The sequence below is a fragment of the Staurois parvus genome, unplaced genomic scaffold (genome assembly GCF_062004578.1).
Source record: "Staurois parvus isolate SC_StPar_1 unplaced genomic scaffold, SC_StPar_1.0 ptg000251l, whole genome shotgun sequence".
Taxonomy (NCBI): domain Eukaryota; kingdom Metazoa; phylum Chordata; class Amphibia; order Anura; family Ranidae; genus Staurois; species Staurois parvus.
This window is the reverse complement of record NW_028318047.1, coordinates 6,770,827-6,792,246: the sequence shown is the minus strand read 5'-3', so window position 1 is coordinate 6,792,246 and position 21,420 is coordinate 6,770,827. Positions and strand designations below refer to the sequence as shown.

General features: G+C 42.4%; 1 protein-coding gene across 1 annotated transcript in view; it reads left to right on the top strand.

The window, feature by feature from the left end:
* Window positions 1-17,084, top strand: part of LSS (lanosterol synthase) — a 70,508-nt gene extending 53,424 nt beyond the window's left edge. Inside the window, exons 20-22 of the mRNA XM_089680873.1 lie at window positions 7,687-7,851; window positions 11,858-11,936; window positions 16,252-17,084. Of these exons, the coding sequence (XP_089536999.1) occupies window positions 7,687-7,851; window positions 11,858-11,936; window positions 16,252-16,398 (391 nt within the window). The 3' untranslated portion in view covers window positions 16,399-17,084. The remainder of the gene's footprint in view (window positions 1-7,686; window positions 7,852-11,857; window positions 11,937-16,251) is intronic.
* Window positions 17,085-21,420: the final 4,336 nt, after the last annotated feature.

Here is a 21,420-nt window from a genome sequence, read left to right as displayed (position 1 = left end):
CGTATCCAACCCTTGGTGATTGCATGGACTGTCACTTGTAAGCAAATTTTTCCATGAATTCTCTTAGCAATTATTTTACAGGGTAGGTTGCCAGGTCTTTCCCCAACACCTACCATGCAGGAGATCCCGAATGGCCAGGGATGAAAGTAGGACAATTTAGACAGGAGCCAATTAACCTACCAGCATGTCTTTGGAGTCTGGGAGGAAACTGGAGTACCCAGAGGAAAGCACAGGGAGAACATGCAAACTCCATGGTTGGGAATTGAACCCATGACCCATTTACTGCATGGCAGACATGCTAACCACTAAGCCACTGTGCCGCCCACAAAGGAATCTGCAATATTGGAAATGAATAATCATCTGCAGCTTTTGCAGAATGAGTCTTTTTAGTTAGAAAACAGTTATACTCTCTTGAAAATGTGTAACTAATTTTGCTAATCAAAGCCAAAAGACACAATGTAGGGCGCAACTAGAAGGGTGTTGGGATTATCTTGGTTTTGCCTTACAGTATATGTCAACCCTCCCTTTGTAAAATAACCTATTCTTTTACAAAGAGCTTTATTGAATAGTAAGCAAAAAATAGACAGACATTCGGAGCATAAATTCAAGGACCAACAATTATGGATCATATTAAATGACGAAGAACTTATTCAAGGCATGCATCAATAGAGACATAAGCTGAAGAATTAACATAGAAGCCTTGTAGGAATAGGTGAGGAAAGGGGTTATAAGGGAATGATTAACAAACCTTTGTGGGTCCATGGTAATGTAAACTCCAGAGTGAATTTTAGCTACATCAACATTATATAAAACATGGGAGGCCCAAGAAGAGGCCTCTCCAAAAAATTATTCATATTCATAACCTAGAGAAAGTATTGCGGATGTAGCGCCAAAAACAACAAGCACAATCTGTGAAATGCATTTAAGGACAAATTGAACAGCAGGAAAGGAAAAGACATGCAATAGAGAGACACGGACATCACAAACAACAACGACACCACAAAAAAAAAAAAAGGGGGGAAAGGGGGAGAAGTTGGGGCTCCAAGGGGATCACGGCAAAATCCAACTTCATATCGACAGGAGAGATTGATCAAATCTCGAGGGTTGAGCCACATCCAACCAGGGGCGCCATATCTGCAAAAATTTTGTATGGGTATCTAACAATATGGCTGTCAATTTTTCATTAACCATGATAAAATTCATCCGGTTTTTGACAGCCTCAAAACTAAGGACAGGAGTCTTCCAAGCCCTTGCAATTGTCATTTTAGTTGCCATAAATAAGTGTGATGCCAGCTGCCGTTCAGAACGGAGAAGACCCTCCAATGGTTTAAATAAAAGTGCTTCATACGGATTACGCTTGATGTCTGTGTGAAGGATAAGGCGGAGAAGGGCATACACCCTAATCCATAATCTGCTTACTTTAGGGCAAGTCCACCATATGTGGGCCATGGTGCCCATTTGCTGGCAACCCCGAAAACAGACTGGGGAATATGTAGGGATAAAACTAGCTAGGCGAGCAGGCGTATAATACCATCGGTATAAAATTTTGTAGGCATTCTCAAGGATAATGACATTCCTAGAACATTTAGAGATTGCTTGGGTCATGTTCTGCCAGTCCTGTTGATCCAGGGTCCCCCCTAATTCAGACTGCCAACGCTGATGGTAAGAACGAATCGGAGGGGTTCTATAAGATATAATGGAAGAATAAATCAAAGAGATCAAACCCGGGGCATGAGGTCTATGTCTGCACTGGCTTTCAAAGGGGGACAGACGATAAGGTCCCGAATGTGTACGTATCAGTGTTTTTAGGAAATGATAAAGTTGAAGGTAACCAAAATGTTCTCGAAGAGGGATATTATAAGAAGAGCGCAGAGCGTCAAAGGTAATTATTCTAGTGGGAGATAGAAGTGAATGAACGTCATAAAAACCATGCGCCTGCCACCATGCAAACTGTCTAGGATTATCCCTACCCGGAGGGAATAATGGATTATGTAATAGACGTAACAGCGGCAGGTGAGGAGAGATAAGGCCAGCGGAGTATTTGATAGAATCCCAAAGACGTAGCGATAACGTCAGCGTTGGACTAAGGGTAGATGGACGTTTAGAAGGAGGAAGCCAGGGCAAGGAGGAGAGCGGTATTGGATGAGAGTCCATCATATCTACAACAGCCCACAGAGGGAAGTGATGAGATGCATGAACATGAGCCAAGGGGGCAATATTAGCCGCCAAATAATAAGACTGGAGATTCGGAACCGACAACCCGCCCGCACTCCGTCGCGCGAATAAGATATGTTTGCTGATTCTGGGTCGAGAGGAGCTCCAGATAAAAGACAAAAGTTTTCGCTGATGGATGCGCAATATATGCGAAGGTACTGGAACTGGCAAAACACGAAATAGGTAAAGTAATTTTGGGAGATAGGTCATACGGATTGCATTAATTCTGCCGAACCATGAAAGCGGGAAATGAGACCAAGAGGACAATAACGTAGTCATCTCATGAAAAACAGTAGGAAAATTAGCCTGATACAGTCCATCATAGGACGGGGTAAGCTTAATTCCTAAATACGGTAATGCCGAAAGCCATTGAAAGGGGAACGTTTGCTTCAGAGTAACCAAAAGTGATGGTGAGAGGGTAACTGACATAGCTCTTGATTTTGCTGGGTTGACATGTAAACCTGAAAGAGCTGCAAAGGAATCGAGGACTGCAAGCAAATTAGGCAGAGTAATCCCCGGGTTCGAGATTGACAATAATATGTCATCTGCAAACAAAGACAATTCATGTTGGGAGGCGGCCACTTCAATCCCCTTAATATCAGGATGTAAACGGATGGCTTCGGCCAACGTTTCCAAGGCTAAGATAAAAAGTAAAGGGGAAAGCGGGCAGCCTTGTCTAGTGCCTCTGGCAACCGAGAATGTAGAAGACTCGAATCCGTAGTATCTAAGCTTCGCTTGAGGAGATGTGTATAGCGAAGAGATCCAGCGTAAAAAGGAAGGGCCGAAGCCAAAACGATGAAGGACCGATAAAAGATACGGCCAGGATAAAGTATCGAAGGCCTTATTGATGTCTAAAGATAAGAGCATCATATCAAGTTTACGAGTATGAGCCAAATGTTGTAATTGTAAAATACGTCTGATAGCATCTCCAGCCTGCCTGTGGGGAACAAATCCCACCTGGTCCTTTTTGATCAAACGAGAAAGAAAGGAATTCAATCGATTAGCCAAAATCTTAGTAAGAATCTTCATGTCGATATTGATAAGAGAAATAGGCCTATAATTCGCCCAAGAGGAGTGATCTCGATCCGGTTTAGGGATCATAACCACATTAGCAGTTAAGGAGTCCGAGGAAAAATACGAACCTCCCTTCACCGCGTTAAACATAGCGGCAAGGTGGGGAGCGAGCACGTCAGCTAATTTCTTATAGTAAAGCGCCGTATAGCCGTCAGGACCTGGACGTTTGCCCGTTTTCAGGTCTGCTATGCATTGCAAAACCTCAGATATTTGGATATTACGGTCCATTAAATCCTTGTGGGCCGGCGTTAAAGTAGGCAAGGGTAGACGTGCTAAAAAGTCAGAAATGGACTGAGGGTCAGCCTGAGTGGGATCAGAGTAGAGTTTAGCTAGTCGGTGCCGGAACTCCTCCAAGACCGCTACAGGATTGCTCGTAAGGGTATTGTGGCGAGTGCGTAGAGATATCGGTTTGGGATGTTGTGCGAAAGAACGTAATCTACGGGCCAACATAGAGTCTGGTTTGTTTGCTTTGCTGTACCATTTCTGGCGAGTCCAACGTAAAGAGCGCTCAGCCTCATCTGTTAAGCACAGATCCAATTCTAAACGAGCCTGATCCAACAGTCTACGATTCGACGGGCAAGGTGACTGTTTAAATTGGGCCGACGCAGAAGCTAACTTTGATTCCAACTGAAGTTGTTTAAACTGTCTTTCCTTTTTTCGCCTCGAAGCTATGTGGATAATATGACCCCTAAGAACCGCTTTGTATGCTTCCCATAATGTTACCGAAGAAGAGACAGAACCCGAGTTTAATTGAAAATATTCCTGAGACTTGCGATGTAGCTCCGCCTGAATCTCCTTCAACGAAAGCAAGGAATCATTCATTATCCACGATGAGGAGGCCGGCCTGCATAGGAGAGATCGGCAGACTACCAAAATAGGCTCATGATCTGACCATGGAACCGTTAAAATTGAAATAGAGCGAACCAAAGGGAGATGTTTACGGGAAACGAATGCATGGTCAATTCTGGAATGAGAATGATGAGGATGTGAATAATGAGTGTAGTCTTTCCCCCGAGGATGAAATTCACGCCACAAATCTACCAAATCATGGGTATTTAACATGCGTACAAAGGACTTCGCTGATGCGGAAGGGTCAGAGCTCTCTGCTGGATATTTATCTAATGCAGGGTTTAGTACTAGATTTGAATCCCCTGCCATCAAAAGCGTGCCCCTTTGGTGTGTAGCCAGAAGAGAACATAAGTGTGACAGAAAAGACCCAGGGTTAACGTTAGGAGCGTAGTAGGATAGTATAGTAACATCTATTCCATGAATCGTGCCCTGGAGCAGAAGGTACCTGCCATTGGGATCAGCAATACGCCTCACACAGACAAATGGAGTTTTGCTATGAAAGGCGACCAATACACCTCTCTGTTTAGTAGGGCCATTAGCTTGAAATATCTGAGGGTAACGTGCATCAAAATATTTTGGGGCAGAATTAGTGGAAAAGTGAGTTTCCTGCAAACAAGCAATGTCAACTTGGCGAGCCCGGAGAAACTTAAATATCTTTACCCGTTTCTGTGGAGAGTTCATCCCCTGGACATTCAGTGATAACCAGTTCAACGACATGGTGATTTAAAAAAAGGAAGAGTAAATCCACCACGATCCCCGGGAGCCCTGGAAAAAAATATACAAAAACACAAAACACACATGACAAAGGACAAAGAGAAAGAGACGAAAAAGAAAAGAAAAGACATGAAGACATCTGATATACACGTAAGATACCTGTGTAACATGGAGATTGATTCAAACAATATAATTATCCAGTGTGGGTAAAACACCCACATAAGGGCTAGGTAGCGGGCGGGACAAAAGACCATACCGCTAGCCAGCTCGGTGGGGGACACAACCGTCCACAACTCGGCTTAAATATAAAATACAAAAACATTATATAAACAACTGAGGCTAATACACCCGCAACTAAACAACTCGAAACCTGCAAGACTATAGAGATCTCAACCAGTCAGGGCAGTGAAAAGAAACCTCTACCCCAGAATAGAGGAGGTAAAATACACGGAGATACAGAATCCCTGAACATATCCAAAATCAAGTTCAGAAGGTGGCAGAAAAAAAATCCACATAGGACTAAGCTGTATATTAACGACCAGTCTCTAAACATCAAGTTGCGGAGACTTCCTGAAAACGTTGGGCCCGTAGAGATTGGAGTGCCTGTGGGCCAGTTTGACTAGGAGATTTACGCGAAAGCTGGGAATTTTGAAGATTCGTAGGGAGAGGAATCTCCTCACTCTGGGATTGTGGCAGTTCCAGTTTAAGCTCCCTGAAATGACGCCGAAGATCCGCTGGTGAAGAGGCCTGGAATTGGCGACCTTGGAAGGAGAATAAGAGCTTGAAAGGGAAACCCCATCTGTACTTTATAGCAGCCGATTGAAGAATTTTAAGATAGGGTTTTAAGGTACGACGTTTGGCAATCGTGACTGGGGATAAATCCGCAAACAGATGAACAGAGTGACCCTGAAATTCCAGAACCGAACGATTCCGAGCCGCCTGCAGTAGACATTCTTTAGTGCGGTAATAGTGGAATTTAATAATAATGTCTCTGGGAGGCCCCTCTATGGGCTTGGGTGCTAAAGCTCTATGAATACGGTCGAACTCCAGGCGCTCCATGGGAATCTCAGGAGCCAATTCCTGGAAAAGAGCGGTGGCAGTACCATGTAAATCGGTGACTGCCTCCGGGATTCCACGGATGCGGAGGTTATCCCTGCGTGCTCTATTCTCGGCATCCTCCAGCTTATCTTTTAAAGAATCCAGTTCAGCATGCAGGTCCTCAACTTCCTGTTCATGACCTTCCAAGACTGTAGTCGCCAGATCCATACGTTGCTCCAATTGATGGGCACGGAGGCCCAACTCCTTTAGGCCTTTTGCCAAATCGGAAGACAATTTACGCGAGGCCGTTGTAATCTCCTTTCGCACTATAGCACGGAATTTGTGTAGCAGGGCTTCGGGATTGTGTTCCAAAGAATCTGCCATCCCTGATGGAAATTGCCGCTGACTATCACCATCTGACTCAGGGTCACCTGGAAGCTGGGTATTGTCATCCGGCTCAGGCGGGCTAGGTATCAGCTTAGCGACGTGGCCCTGTGAAGGGGAGTGCTGTTGGGCCCGATGTTTGGGTTTAGTGCGGGGAGTGCGATGCATTGCTGGGAGTAGTCCACAGGACTCCAAAACGTTGTCAGATTATTGAAGTGTTACGTCAAGGTGCAGAAGCCTAATGACCGAGGAAATTGTCACGGTGGCACGGCACAGGGAGGTGGCTCTGGCATTTTCCCCCTAGCACGTGTGCGCGTCCCCCACCGGGGAGGTGTTCACAGAAGATTCACATGATGCTGTAGTCAGTGAAATGTAGATGGTTATAATCACTGGGCCGGGTGTGTAAACTGTATAGAGGCTGCCAAAAGGTACCCCCTAGACCCCTGCTTTATCTACTTGTGGTGAGGGTTATGGACAAATCCATCCAGTGCAGCTGCTGCATCAGCTCAGATCCCTGGGGCACACTGGGGTCCTGCAGGGATATGTTACAGTCCACAGGGCCGCCAGGAGGCCCAGGGGGGTCCCCCCCACCTATCTCAAGGACTGACCTTAATGCCAGGGATGGATATACAGGGCAGGGATCCGGCTGTGCGGCGGTCCGTCCGCGGCGGTGATCCGCTCCGGCCACGGATTTAGGAAACACCGCGGCTTCACACGCCGCGGTAGGCCTCAAATCGTCCTGCGCCCCAGATGCTCGGAAAGAGGGCAGAATACCAGCACACCCCTCCTCGGGTGTCAGATGAGGTCCAGGCAAGCAGGGAGCAGCTGTAAGTGGCCCCTACACCTTGGATGGCAGCGGATGGAAGGTCAGGGTGCCGGAGCTCAGGGAGAAGCCGTAAAATAACCTATTCAGTTTAAAATAGAAATGAAAGGCAAAATGTTTGTGTAAATGTATAAAAAACATTAAATACCTTTTATCCCCCTTTTTTATAAGTGATCACATACCCTCTGTTCTTAGCTGCATAAGGATCTCAGGGAGGAAGAACAGCAGCATGCTGGTCTTCCCAGTGAATGGCGGCGTGTGTGTGTCCTGGGGGGGTGCAGTATATCCTCATCATTGGAGGAGAGCAACCTCAGTTCTCAGCGCAGCTAGAGAAACTGACCATGCTGTGCTCTCCTGCCTAGTGTGCCCAGTTTTTATTTGGAAAGCAGAGGGACTGTCAGGAAGTAATACAAAGCGAACTGGATACTTTTCCGTACAAGTACATGGTAAAGAAGGCACGTATCAGAATTATGAAATGTTGAGTTTACATATTGTTTAATGTAGAGTAAACCTTGGTTTAGGTTCAAGTCAACAAGAGCATTTAACCTGATTTCTCTGTCATATAACCTTGTTTCTCTGTGCCTGTTCAGGTGCCCAGAGATCAGAAAGGCATGTGATTTTCTGCTGTCACATCAAATGAAGGATGGGGGCTGGGGAGAAGATTTTGAGTCCTGCGAGGAGAGGAGATATGTTCAGAGTGCAGACTCTCAAATACACAATACATGCTGGGCTCTGATGGGACTGATGGCTGTAAGGTAAGTTTATGAACAGATGTTTACAATGCTAATGTTATGGAGTTTTCTTCAGGTATTGAGGTTAAAGTGTGTATGCCACTTCTGAAACAAAGGCACATCCTATAGGAAAAAGTCACTTTTACTTTTTAGCCTCACACTGCCAATGATGAGTAATCAGTAGTGAAAAATCAGCAGGTTTTGCTTCCTTATTTAAAGAAGAATTACAGGTGTTGATATTTTTATATAGTAGATTGGTCCAGCTTGGACCAATGCAACTATGCATATACCATACCTGTGGAATACTTCTAAAAGCTGATAATCACTGTAGTAGGTACCATCACAGTGATCTCCACTAGCTTCCAGGTCGGTCGCATGCAAGTGGCTTCCTTGTTGCATTGCATTGCACTGGAGGTCAGCTTCTTGGCACAGGTGCCATTCAGAGAATGCTTTGGTTTGAAAATGCAAAGCCTCACCTCTCCACCTCATCTAATCATGGAACACTCTACATTAATTGAAAGAATGCAAAGCGATTTCTGAATGGTGCCTATGCCAAGCAGCTGATCTGTGTTAAAAATGCAGCAGGGCAGACACTCGGCACAGGAACCAGAAGCTAGTGCAGAGCACTAGCAGTGATTTCCAACTTTTAGAGGTACTCCACAGGTATGGCTTATGCATAGTTGCATTGGTCTAAGCTGGATCAATGTACTATGTAAAAATAGCCATACCTGGAATAATTGTTTAGGCCTGGTTCACACTGATGCGATTTCAGATGTGTTTTGGGTCGCACATAATCATATGACAATGGAAATCACATTCATTTCAATAGTTCATGTTCACATCAACGCAACTGCTATGTGACTTTATGGAGGGGTCCTGTGCTACTTTTTTGTGATGCAGTGCAATATTGTGCTACATGGACTTCAAACAAAATGCATCACAAACGCATATAAACGTTTTTTCTGCAATTCTGGTGCATCAAGTCGTACTGCAGTTGCACTGCATAATCTCATTGGAAATCACTTGAAATTGCAGTTGCTGTAGTGTGAACCAGGCCTTAAAGGATTTGTTCCTTAACCTCCTTAGCGGTATTGCCGAGTGTAGCTCGGGGTAAAATTTGAGTACCAAAAGCGGTAACCCCGAGCTACACTCGGGCTTACCATGCGGCATTGCTCTGGGAGTCCCTGCAGCACTTACCTTGTCCTTTGCTCCCACGATGTGTCCCCTACAGCGTCCCCGGCCATCTCCTCCGGCCGATGCCGGCTTCCGTATTCCGGTCCCTGTGATGTTGGGACGTACGGGCGCCGGAACCGGCGCCAAATTTGAAATTTTAAAAAAATTTCATTTTTTTTTAAAATGATTATTACATAGTAAAACATTGCTGTTTCAATGCATTTCACATACATTTTGTCCCTACTGCTTTGTCCTGTGCCCTGCCTGCATTTTGACTGTTCTTTCTGTCTGCAAACTTAGAAAAGTCCATGGCGTCCAAAAAGCGTCCCTTTACGTCAAAAGCGGTTTTAGACCGGCTAGAGAACAGCGATAGTAAATCAGAACCACTTGCAGAATTGAGTGATAATGATTTGTGGGGAAATTCCTCATCAGACACTGAAAACGATTTTGCGACTTTGCTCAGCGATGTGTGAATTTCCCTCTGTATTTCAAATTTCAGTGTTTTTGGTTTGATTATATTATTGAATTAAATTTATTATTATTATATTATTATTTTTTATGATTATTTATTAAATTATAATTTATGATTTTGTGTTTCAAATTTTATCATACCCGGGATGTTTACTAGACTCTTGTTCGTACAGATTTCAGTGAGTTATTCCTAAAAATTACAGCCTACAATAAAAAACTACATATTTCCATGCAAAATAATGGTACCGCTTTCAGCACAAAAAATCGGAAATAATCAGACCGCTAGGGAGGTCAAAGGCCTTAACCTCCCTGGCGGTATGATTATTTCAGATTTTTGGTGCTGAAAGCGGTACCATTTTTTTGCATGGAAATATGTATTTTTTTTATTGTAGGCTGTAATTTTTAGGAAAAACTCACTGAAATCTGTCCGAACAAGAGTCTAGTAAACATTCTGGGTAGGATAAAATTTGAAACACAAAATCATAAATTATAATTTAATAAATAATCATAAAAATAATATAAAAATAATAAAAAATTTAATTCAATAATATAATCAAACCAAAAACACTGAAATGTGAAATAGAGCGCCAAGTTCGCACATTGCTGAGCAAAGTCGCAAAATCGTTTTCAGTTTCTGATGACGAATTTCCCCCACGAATCATTATCACTCAATTCTGCAAGTGGTTCTGATTTACTATCGCTGTTCTCTAGCTGATCTAAACCGCTTTTGACCTAAAGGGACACTTTTTGGACGCCATGGACATTTCTCAGTTTCCAGGCAGAAAGAACAGACAAAATGCAGGCAGGGCGCAGGACAAAGCATTAGGGAATGTATGTATGTGAAATAGGTTGAAACAGCAATGTTTTACTGTGTAAAATGTAAAAAAAAAAAAAATGACATTTTTTAAAATTTTTAAATTTCCCGCCGGCGGCGGCGCCCGTACGTCCCGACGTCACAGGGACAGGACACAGAAGCCGGATGCCGGCATCGGCCGGAGGAGATGGCCGGGGACGCTGCAGGGGACACATCGCGGGAGCGCAGGGTAAGGTAAGTGAAGAACACTTGCCGGAGCAGCGCCGCATGGTAAGCCCGAGTGTAGCTCGGGGTTACCGCTTTTGGTACTGAAATGTTACCCCGAGCTACACTCGGGAATACCGTCAGGGAGGTTAAAGAACAAACAATGCAGTATATTTCAGTTTACCAGTTTCCCTGGATGTGGTGGCTGCATTAATTTTTATAATTTCAGAATAACAACATTTTCGGCAAATACAGAAAATAACGGTTGATCTTGCCTGAAATTCAGTGTCGATGTCATTTCCTAAGAGCTGAACTGAAAGCAACATTATCTTTTCTTCCTTTTGTAAGGCTAGGTTCACACCTGTGCATGTTTTAGCACATCTTCAGAAGCACAGGAAGACATGATAATTGATTTATGGTTTCTTGTGGGTCACATTCACATGTACTGTATGCAGTTTCCTGCAGTGCAGTTTTGGAATAGGTGCAGGAACTTTTTTCTTGCAGGAAAGTGTGTTTTTGGGTCCATGAACGTCTATAGAAATGCATTAAAATGAATGTACATGTGTTTGTGGTGCATTTTTGGAAGGATTTTGTGTTTAACAACCAATCTTTTCCTTCTTACAAAAAAAACATGAAGCATGAAATTGTGCAAAAAACACTCTGCAAAAACACACCAAAAGATGCATAAAAAGCAAATGCATAGGAGTGAACCTGGCCAAAACAGATTACCTTTCCACACTCATGTAACAGAGATGAAAAGAGAAAGATGAGTTTAAAGTCCAGTGTAGGTGACAACCAAGGTTCCAACTATAGATACAGTGGAGTAGTTACTTGGCCCCCTATGATTATCCTCTAACTTAGTACAGTACCTTATTAAATCACTGATCTGAAACACACCATGTGGTAAATGAAATTAGAACCCATGATGTACATGCCTGTTAGCTTGCATGGTAAGTAACTTTAAGTATTGCAGACATTGGGGGGATGATTTACTAAAACTGGAGAGTGCAAGATCTGGTGCAGATCTTCATAGAAACCAATCAGCTTCCAGGTTTTATTGTTAAAGTTGAATTGAACAAGCTGAAGTTAGAAGCTGATTGGCTACCATGCACAACTGCACCAGATTTTGCACTCTGCAGTTTTAGTAAATGAACCTCTGGATGTCAGCTTGAAAAATATAATTTTCAAAAAAAAGATTCCTCTTTCTATTTTCTTGTCTTGGTATTTTATTTTTATTTGCCTTTATCGAAATCTATATCTGTTCATGCTAAAATTTTCTAAATTGTATTTTGGATGCTTTTCACTCTTCAATCTTGATTTTTATTGTAATGGCTACAATAATGGTCATATTCCTGTAATACCGTGCAGGTTCCCAGATGTCAATGTTTTGGAGAGAGGCATTAAATTGCTCCTGGAAAAGCAACTCATTAATGGAGACTGGCCTCAGGTATAAATGCAATGACTACACAAATGACTGTATATAGAATACATATCATGATGAGCCATTGAGGCCTACGCATCCTAGAAAATATCCTTTCCTGTAACAGCATAGTCTATCACAGCACATTGTAACCCAAATGCTACAGGTGCTTGGGAGGCTCCCATAACCCACTTAAAGTATATTTAACCCTAACAATGATCTTGCTCCCTTTGGTCTGTTAACTAGATCATTACAAGTGTTTTGTTATAGCTGTTCGATCTGTGAACCTGAAAAAACTTCCTGTGCTCTTTGCCTCTGCTGCACTGTTATCAGTTAGAATTGATCCCAGCTCTCTTTTGGTGAACTACAAAATACCCCCCATGTCACATAACAGGGAAGAAGGGGAGGTCTTCTGTACTCCTAACACAATTACAGCATTTTTCTTCATAGATACATGGTGAGTGTTGTCACCCTAGGACAGGGAGTGTGTTGCTGGCAGGATCACTGATGGTGGTCTCTGTCTTCCACCTTATTCATGATATTATTCTTCCTTCATTCCTTATGTCATGCTCTGAAACATCCCAGGGATTTCCTCTCAAAGGTTCCCAAAAGGGTGGCCCTGTCTCTCTCTCCATCATTTCTAGACAAGTTATTGTTAGATAAATACTAAATAGACTCCTGCGCTGCCATATCTAATCAAGTATTATTATTGATTAAAGGATAAGTTCACCTTTTGTACAAAAATAACAAATTAACATTTTTTTGCAGGTAAAAAAATGTGCATTTTATTATTTTTGTCTGCAGGAGCTTGTAAATCAATGCACCAGCGATCAGCAGATCATTGGTGCTATGCAAGTCTCCTGAAGATCTGTCAGTATATCTGCTTGCCCGTACGGGATGTATGAGCATGCAGCTATACTGACAAGAAGATTCAATGAACTACCACGGCGTTGTACAGTGCCTTGGTGGTTCATTCAAAACTACAAGCCGACAGCCGCTAAGGCTGTCGAGACTTGCAGTTCATTCAACTCTCTGAATGAATGATACGGCTGTGAGCGGAGCCCCGCATGGCCGCGCTGCTTTCAAATCTGACAGCACTGGGAACTTCTCTCCATACTTCTGTCACATGGGGGGGGCGCAACGGGCAGCGACTGCTTGCCCTGACTGGGACAAAAAATAGGCCTGGGCATTTTAGACTGAGCAGCCCTTTTTTTATTTGTATTAAACCAAGTGACAAATAATGACAACTAAACAACGGTTTCTCTATGTCAGTAAAATTTGTTTCTTGAAATACTCCTTAGCTGGAAGTTAGTGCGGTTATAAAGGGGATGCCTCTGCAGCCTGTTTTGCCAATGTCCAATCACCTGAATGTAGCTGCATATAACCCAGTTGTAATGCCAGTAAAGTGCCAGTACTGGGGGGTAGGGTGGAATTAGCAGCAGTGCTGGGAGGTGGGGTGGTATTAGTGTCAGTGCTGGGGAGGGTGGATTTAGTGGCAGTGCTAGCAGGGAGGGTAGAGTGAGTGGCAGTGCTAAGGGGAGGGTGGAATTAGTGACAATGCTGGGAGGGGAGGGTGGAATTTGTGACACTGCTGGGGGGGAGGGGGAGATTAGTGGCAGTGCTGGGGGAGGGGTGGAATTAGTAATGGTGCTGAGGGGGGGGGGGGAGGTATGGGATGAGTGGAAGGTGGCTTCTCCATTAGGTTCTATGAAGAAAAGGTCAGGAAAGCACTGTACATTGGCCACTGGCTCAGCGAATATCAAGGTCATCTGCTGATCTGAGGACTGTAGTGGGGACTATTAATGGCAACTATTATCACTGACAGCAGTACTCACTTTGCTTACAGCTCCTTGGTCTCTGCAGCAGTGACACCTATGCTGAGTTAATGAGAAGGGGTTTCCTCCAGCTCCTCCCCCTTGCCCATGCTGTGAAGTGAATGGGAGGTCACTGAGAGGCTAGTCACAGGTCTGCTGACCTCCAGCCATGCTGTGAAGTGGATAGGCAGCCGTTGAAAGGCTGGTCACAGGTCAACTGACCTCTAATCTCCACCCCCTGGCCTTGCTGTGAATGAAGCGGCTGTGAAGAGGCTGTGCGAGTGGGCAGCCGATGCGGGCTCAAAAGACAGTCCAGCTGCCATAGCTACTTTGGGCTCCACAAGAACATGCAGCCCTGGCCCACCGGGCAAAAGCCCAGTGTGCCCTATGGCCAGTCCAGCACCAGCTGCAGCATTGGGAAAATTTTACATGTTCCACCCTAAAAACAGGAGGAAAATGTAACATTTTCCCATAGGTGACCTTATCTTTTAACCACCTCCTAACTTCAGTAGCTTCTGTGCACTATATGCCACTTTCATGCATTTGTGAAATCAGGCATGAAAATACAATTGTGCAGCAGCTCAAAGAGACTTTAGGGTTGATTTACTCAAGGCAGATAGACTGTGTACTTTGCAAAGTGCAGTTGCTCCAGAACTTAGTAAATGAGCAGAAGCTCTGCCGACTTCTATCATCCAATCATGTGTAAGCAAAAATGCTGTTTTTTGTTTAAATTTCCTTCCTTCCTGCAAAGTGGATCTTTACCTCATTTACTAAGTTCTGGAGCAACTGTACTTTGCAAAGTGCACAGTCTATCTGCCTTTAGTAAATCAGCCCCTTTGTTTTTTTGCTGTGGGATGGTTACATGGAATTTACATTTTTAATGGCTAGATGTACAACATTTTGAGGTGTTGCTAATTTATTTGATGTTTGGTTATTAATATTAAGTACTATTGCAATTATTTGTATTTTTAAGTAATTGGTAGAGCTTATAGTCTGAAGGATAGGGTTCTTCCCTAACTTTTTAAAGGTACACTGTACCAGATCTGTTAGTGCTGCATGGGCTTTTCAGCATCAAATATGCAAGGCAGCCTACTGTTCACACTTTGGTTTAAGAAAAACTCTGGGCAACATTTTTATTTTCCCATGCAGCGGGGCTGTGCCCGCACTGCTCGGGTTAACTGCTTGTTTTTGTCTAGGGGATTGCAGAGCGGAGATATACTTGTCTAATTTGCTGATCCTCTGAGTACAAGACAGGTCCCCGTCACTCCTGCCTCCTACACAATAGTGGTCTTGTGAATGGACTATTCCTAACGTCTTCTCACCCATAGACCAACTCTGGATGTGAGGACAGCAAGAACAGTCCACTGCAGGACGTGGTGGAGTGCGGTTTTCCAGAGGGTCTAGTAAGTATAGCCTTTTGGTGCGCCCCTAGACAAAACGATCAGTTAACCCATGCAGTGCAGGCACAGCCTCACTGCATGGGAATTTTTTTATTGGAGTTCTTGAAGTTCTACCAGGTGGATGTTTTTTGATGCCATTTTCTGGAGTAAAGTTCTACAGGCTGCTCTCTGAGCTAATCGGGTCTTTTGTGACGTGTTGTTGCATAGGCTTGTTAGCGTTGTTTACTGTGTTGCCCACCTCTCAGTTGCTTTCGGACATTCCATTTGTACTGTTTTAAAGAAGCCTGTACTGTATGATCAGGAAAATTCAAGTTTTGACTTACCAGTAAAATATGTTTCTTGAAATACTCCTTAGCTGGAAGCTAGTGCAGTTATAAAGGGGATGTCTCTGCAGCCCGTTTTGCCAATGTCCAATCACCTGAATGTAGCTGCATATAACCCAGTTGTAATGATTTAAAGAACCATACTGTACTTAAAAAAACTGATTTTACAGGCAATTCAAAAATCTTTTTTTTTTTTAATGGAGAAGGGAAGGACTAGAACCCTAGCTATTTTTAAAAGGCTGACTGGGTCCCTGTTAATTCAGTTTCCGAAATGTGTTAATTCTGTTTAATATTCTCACTTCTTATTCTGTCTCACATCTTTTTCAATTGAGAAATAGTGAGGATATACTGTATTTTCCTAATGGGGACGCAGGCAACAATAAAATTCTGACAGAGCTTCTAATCCTCCTCTTTATTGGGAAGGGTGATTTTGTCAACTTTTGTGTCCTTGATAGGGAGACTTGCCCTGTTTTGCCTTACGCTCAGCAAATGGAAAGATAGTGAGCCAATATTCTCATTAAATATACAGTAATGGAGGAGATATCTCTCCTCCCAAGTGGGGAAACAAAGCCATATAGAGATGGGATTCCATACTACTGTATATATAGGCTGGAAATATGCTTTAATATGAACAGGTTGCAGCAGAAGGTACTTTAATGGCCTGGGTATTTGGACCAAGCTCAGTCCTTAACAAGCCTTTTAGCCTTTACATATGTACAGCTATAAATACAAATGTTGTTAAAGTGAAAATTCACCTATTACCATTTATATTACTTATATTCTTTTATATATTTTTTCTGCCTAGGAGAATATATCAGGTGTGTTTAACAAGAGCTGTGCTATCAGCTACACCTCATATCGGAATATTTTCCCAATATGGACGCTGGGGCGTTTTTCTCATCTTCATCCTAACAGCCCTCTGGCTGGCATCCATAAAGCTAGATACGGCTGATCCTCAGTGAATACAGGAACAGGACTCTTACAAAACCTGTCTACCTCCCAAGTTCTTCAATCTACTAAAATGGTTCATTTGTTAATCGGTTATTAATTTTTAAAATCAAACCTGACAGTATTTTTTCAATACATTTCTTACTATCAATTTGTGCAATATTAAAAGGAGAGCTACAGAAAAAAAACAAAAAAGCGCACATGAAAAGGAAAAGAAAAGAAGTGTATGCTTTATGTTTTTGGGGAATCAATTCAATATAAAAATGCCTTAACTTTTTTTTTTTTTTGTGGGTAAGCCATTACACACATTCCAATTTCATCTACATCAACTAAAAACTTAACACCGTGGGTAGATAATTTTTAAATAATAACCTCCACTGTGATGGAGTACTACTTCAGCTTACAGCCAGACAAAGAAACAGCAACATGATATGAAGCTGTATGAGCTGAGTTTTGATTGTTAGCCTTCTGATAGTAGCTCTCCTTTAATAGTAAATTGTTGTATAATAATTTCAAAACATGCTTTACTTTTGTCTCTTTTAGTTCAGGCAACCAAGGTATATGTTGCATATAAACATGGGAGATGTAACCATGACATCTTAATTGTTGAAGTAATTAGTACATAGTGAAAGAAAAGATAACTTGACACTACTGCTTTTTATCTTTAATAAAATTAAGGTTTTTACAATAGCTATGCTTTATTTTCTCATTAATTTTACCTATATACATAAATATTTCTATGGTTAGCCTACAATGAATGTAGACGTCACAACAGCCAAAGGCACAGTCCTATTAAATGCAGGGACTTGTCTAATTCCTTTGAACATATTTAAATGTTGGGCACACTCACTGGCAGCAAAAGTATCTGGATAGGCCTGGAAATTTCAGTCACTACATTGGCTCAACAAACCAAAGCCCTAGGCTAAAAAAAGACTGGTTCTCTTACATAATTTTTATTAGCCAGTCATACACGGATTGTCCTGCAACATTATGCATTCCTGAGATGAGCACTACTTGTTCTTGTTAAATATTCCATAAGAAAGACTGGACTTCTCTCGGGATGCAAGCATAGATTCTAAGGGGTTTATTTACTAAAGCTGGTGAATGCAAAATAAGGCTCACTTCTGCATAGAAACCAATCAGCTTCCAGGTCTTATTGCCAAAGCTTAATTGAACAAGCTGAAGTTAGAAGCTGATTGACTACCATGCACAGCTGCACCAAATTCTGAGTGCTCCAGTTTTAGTAAATCTACCCTTAATTGTCTGGAAGGTCACACATGGAAGATGGCTATTGTGAACTAGCATCTGCTGTCACATGTGTGAACACTTGCTGCCACCAATCGGACTATTTTAACTGAATAGTTGCATATGGCCAGTGATGACCTGTCTTCAAAAGTACCTTTTAATGGGTGTCCAGTATTTCCTGAATGACATCCTGATATCCACCCAGCTTGTCTTGACCTGCATCTACTGTCTATTCCAACCTTGGCTTGCACCATGATCATGCTTCCGCCTCTTCCTCCTGCTCCAGATCTGTTCATCTAATACCCACTTTGGCTTGGAATCATCTGACCTTGCACCTACTGCTGATTCTATACAAGAACCACCTGCCAGTTGCTGACCCAGCTTGGCTGACCTTTAAGTAGAACCTAACCTACTGCATATCCTCTACTTACCTGCTTGCAAATCCACTTACTGGCACCCCTCACTGTTTGAGAAGTTGCACTGAATGTTGCATTGAATGAAAGTTGTGGCGACGTGTCAGTGCCATGAAGGAGTTGTATTCTCAGGTGTTCTTACTAGCAAGTCTATAGAAAAAATTGGTGGCCACGTGTATAAGGAAAAGCCTATGAGAGATGTACAGAGGTAAAAGGCAAGTCCTAGAACAGGTATGAAAACAGGGCACCAATGCCTTTATTTTGTTAAAGAAAACATGTTCTTTTATCATCTTTGTATCAGCTAATTATGGGTCCAGCAATGAGCTAATATACCTTAGATGACAGCCATTTTCATCCTTATTCAGTTGTCACCCAGCGGATTCCTGAGTAGACGCTACATGCAGAAGCCTTTAGAGGCCTTCAAATATTTATTTGGTCTAAGATGTTTTTCGATTCCATTATCTTATCATTTAAATATTATGGAAAAGTCACATGCTTTGCTGAAGTACTCCAACAGCCATACTGTTGACACTTGGTGTACATTCTAATGAATAGGACATACCAGAGGAAGTAGGTAACATTGATAACCTTCTATATTACTGGTACTTAATGTTAAATGACCACTACAATTTGCTGGGTAATCACATCAACTAATTTCTGCATACCTATTGATGCCAGTTGAAATGCATCTTGTATATGAAAATGATGTATTAAAATGGTCAGTATTGTTACTGAATTAATTGCTAGCAGCCTTCCTGCTCGGTCCAAGACTGGTTCAGACCTGAGGCAGTGGCTAATCAAACGTTTAACAAAACCTCTACTTTAATATGTACAGAGAGCAATACATAGGCTGCAATTGGTGATCTATGGAAAGGCAAATTGTCTGACATATGTCGATCTCATAGCTTTGATACTTCTCGAGTTGCTGACCCATAACAAGTAGGTCAGGTGTTCTGATTTCTCTGGCTGCATGCTTGTGCTAGATTAGTGATTTAGAATGCACTGGAGCCAGAAGAGACATTGGGATTTATTTACGAAAGCTGGAGTGTGCAAAATCAGGCTCAGCTTCCAGGTTTTATTTCCAAAGCTTAATTGAACAAGCTGAGGTTAGAAGCTGATAGGTTTCTATGCAGAAGAGAGCCTGACTTTGCACTCTCCAGCTTTAGTAAAGAAACCCCAAGGTGACTAGTATTTTGAGGACAGCAGTGGATGAGTACATATCTTAGTAAAGGTTTCATTTAGCCAATTTATATTTTAACTTTTCAATGATTTCTAGTAAAACAGAGAAAAAATATACAATAACAGATGTAATTACCCAGAGAAACAGCTTTGATAGCAGATTTCTGCTTGTGTAAATAGCGTAGGGAATGTTTGGAGAGGCAAGGTATTTTATTAAATTCTTAACTTCCTGTCCCATTTGGAAGGCAAGGTAATCTATCAGGCTTAAGCTGGCCATACAGTACGCCACTAACCTGGAAAAGGATGTCCATTTACAGATGTTGAGGCACCTAATCTGCACATGCTCACTATCACTGTCCAGGCCCTTCACTGGTTACCTGCTTGTTTGGATCAGGTACTTATTAAGTAGTGAAAACCAAAGCTGGCTATACACCGATTCCTCCATCCTCCGTCTTCACAAATGAGGACATTGTATTCTGAAAATGTACATTGCAAATAACATTTATGCTTAAATGTGATTGGATTTACCTCATTCTCAATGTCAGGTTCATTTTCTCTCTAAAAGGGAATTTTTGCTTAGTTTAGTTAAAGAGGTAAAGTTGTGCTTGTGGCAAAAGTGAGGTGTGCATGGAAAGAATAGCTGAGTCATGGTGCACACAGTTCTACCCTCATTTTCCCCCAAAACTTACAAGTTGGTAACAAAAAACAATCAGATTTAAACTGTTGCTAAACCCAGGACCCCACATTCACTATATATAGTCTCCCACAGTACAAATAAATGGACATGCAATTATTTTAGTAAATATAAACTGCTAGATACCTTTTCTCATCAACAGGTAGAGCAGTTTTGTGACTTATATCAGTGTCCTGCAGAGCACTGGGTAAAGCTTGTAGGAGGAGTTTTCATTCTCCCCTGATTGTCCTATGAAGCTGCATAACCCCTGACCCTCTGTCTGGACAGTGCTGATTTGTCCTTTGCTGATCACATGCACTCTTCCAAGAAAAAAAAAACCTCTGTAGCAATATACACCAAACTGAGCATGTACAGCTTTCCCCAAAGGCTCTGTTCTATCAACAGATGGATTGAGGACAGTAGAAGAAGGGGAGGATCAGAGAAGACAACCTTTTTACACAATGCAGAGGATTAACCCCTTAGGTTCCACAGTGAGTATAACAAGCATGCTTTACTGCATATACAGATTGATTTTACTGTTGTGGGTTTAGTGACATTTTAAATCTAATGTCTATGCAAGGTAGTTTTGTAAAATGACACAACTGACAAAAGAAAATATTCCAGTTTAGAAAACATTAGACCATGCCAGCTAAGAAATAGTTAGGAGATACCATAAACCTTCACTAACAAGGTCTGTAAAAGACTCTTATTTAATCCCTGTTCAGATGAACTCCGGATTTTCATTGATGTTTGGCAGGAGTGCCAAAAAAAGCATAGCTGTTTGCCATAGCTCTTAAAACCAGGGAATCACCCATTTCCATCATGTCTGAGGCCCAAGGGGAAAGGCAGAGGTTGTTCACTTGCAGTTTGTATTCCAGGTCAAGCAGGTTCTGTATCCACAGGCCAAAGTGGTGGTCAGGGTGCACCTTCGGTCATTTACAGATTGGCATGATGTCATCTGCAACTGCAAATGTGCCCAATTCTTCCTCCTTTTCCAAACTAATACTAACATTGCCCCACAACTAGCATAGAGAAGTAAACTGAATTCACACTTCAACCTCCTTTAAAGCCCACTGCTTATTTCTCCGTGTTTCACTGAGAGGGAGTCTTCGTCCTCAGGTAAAGTCCAGTACAAAGCAAGAAGATGGCGGCACACACTCCCATACTCTAATGTATCCCATATTGAAACTTTACAGGTCACAAATAAATGAAGCATACATCACTTAAGCTTAACCGCTTCTTCTACTCATTGTACTGGAAGACAAAACGAGCTGCAAGGAAACCTGCACCTGGTGCCATGTGTATGATATCCTCTCGATGATAGGATAAAGTCTTCACCAGTGTGGGTCTCCAGCCTTTAGATACCACTGATTAGGTTCCTGGTCCTGCTCCCTATACTTGCAAATGCTTTAGTTTTGTGTGGTTTTAGAAAGAGCGTCCACATATTGGCTTCTCCTATGTCGCATGGACTACACTGGCAACATAACTTCACCAAAGTGCCCACTTCCAAACAACT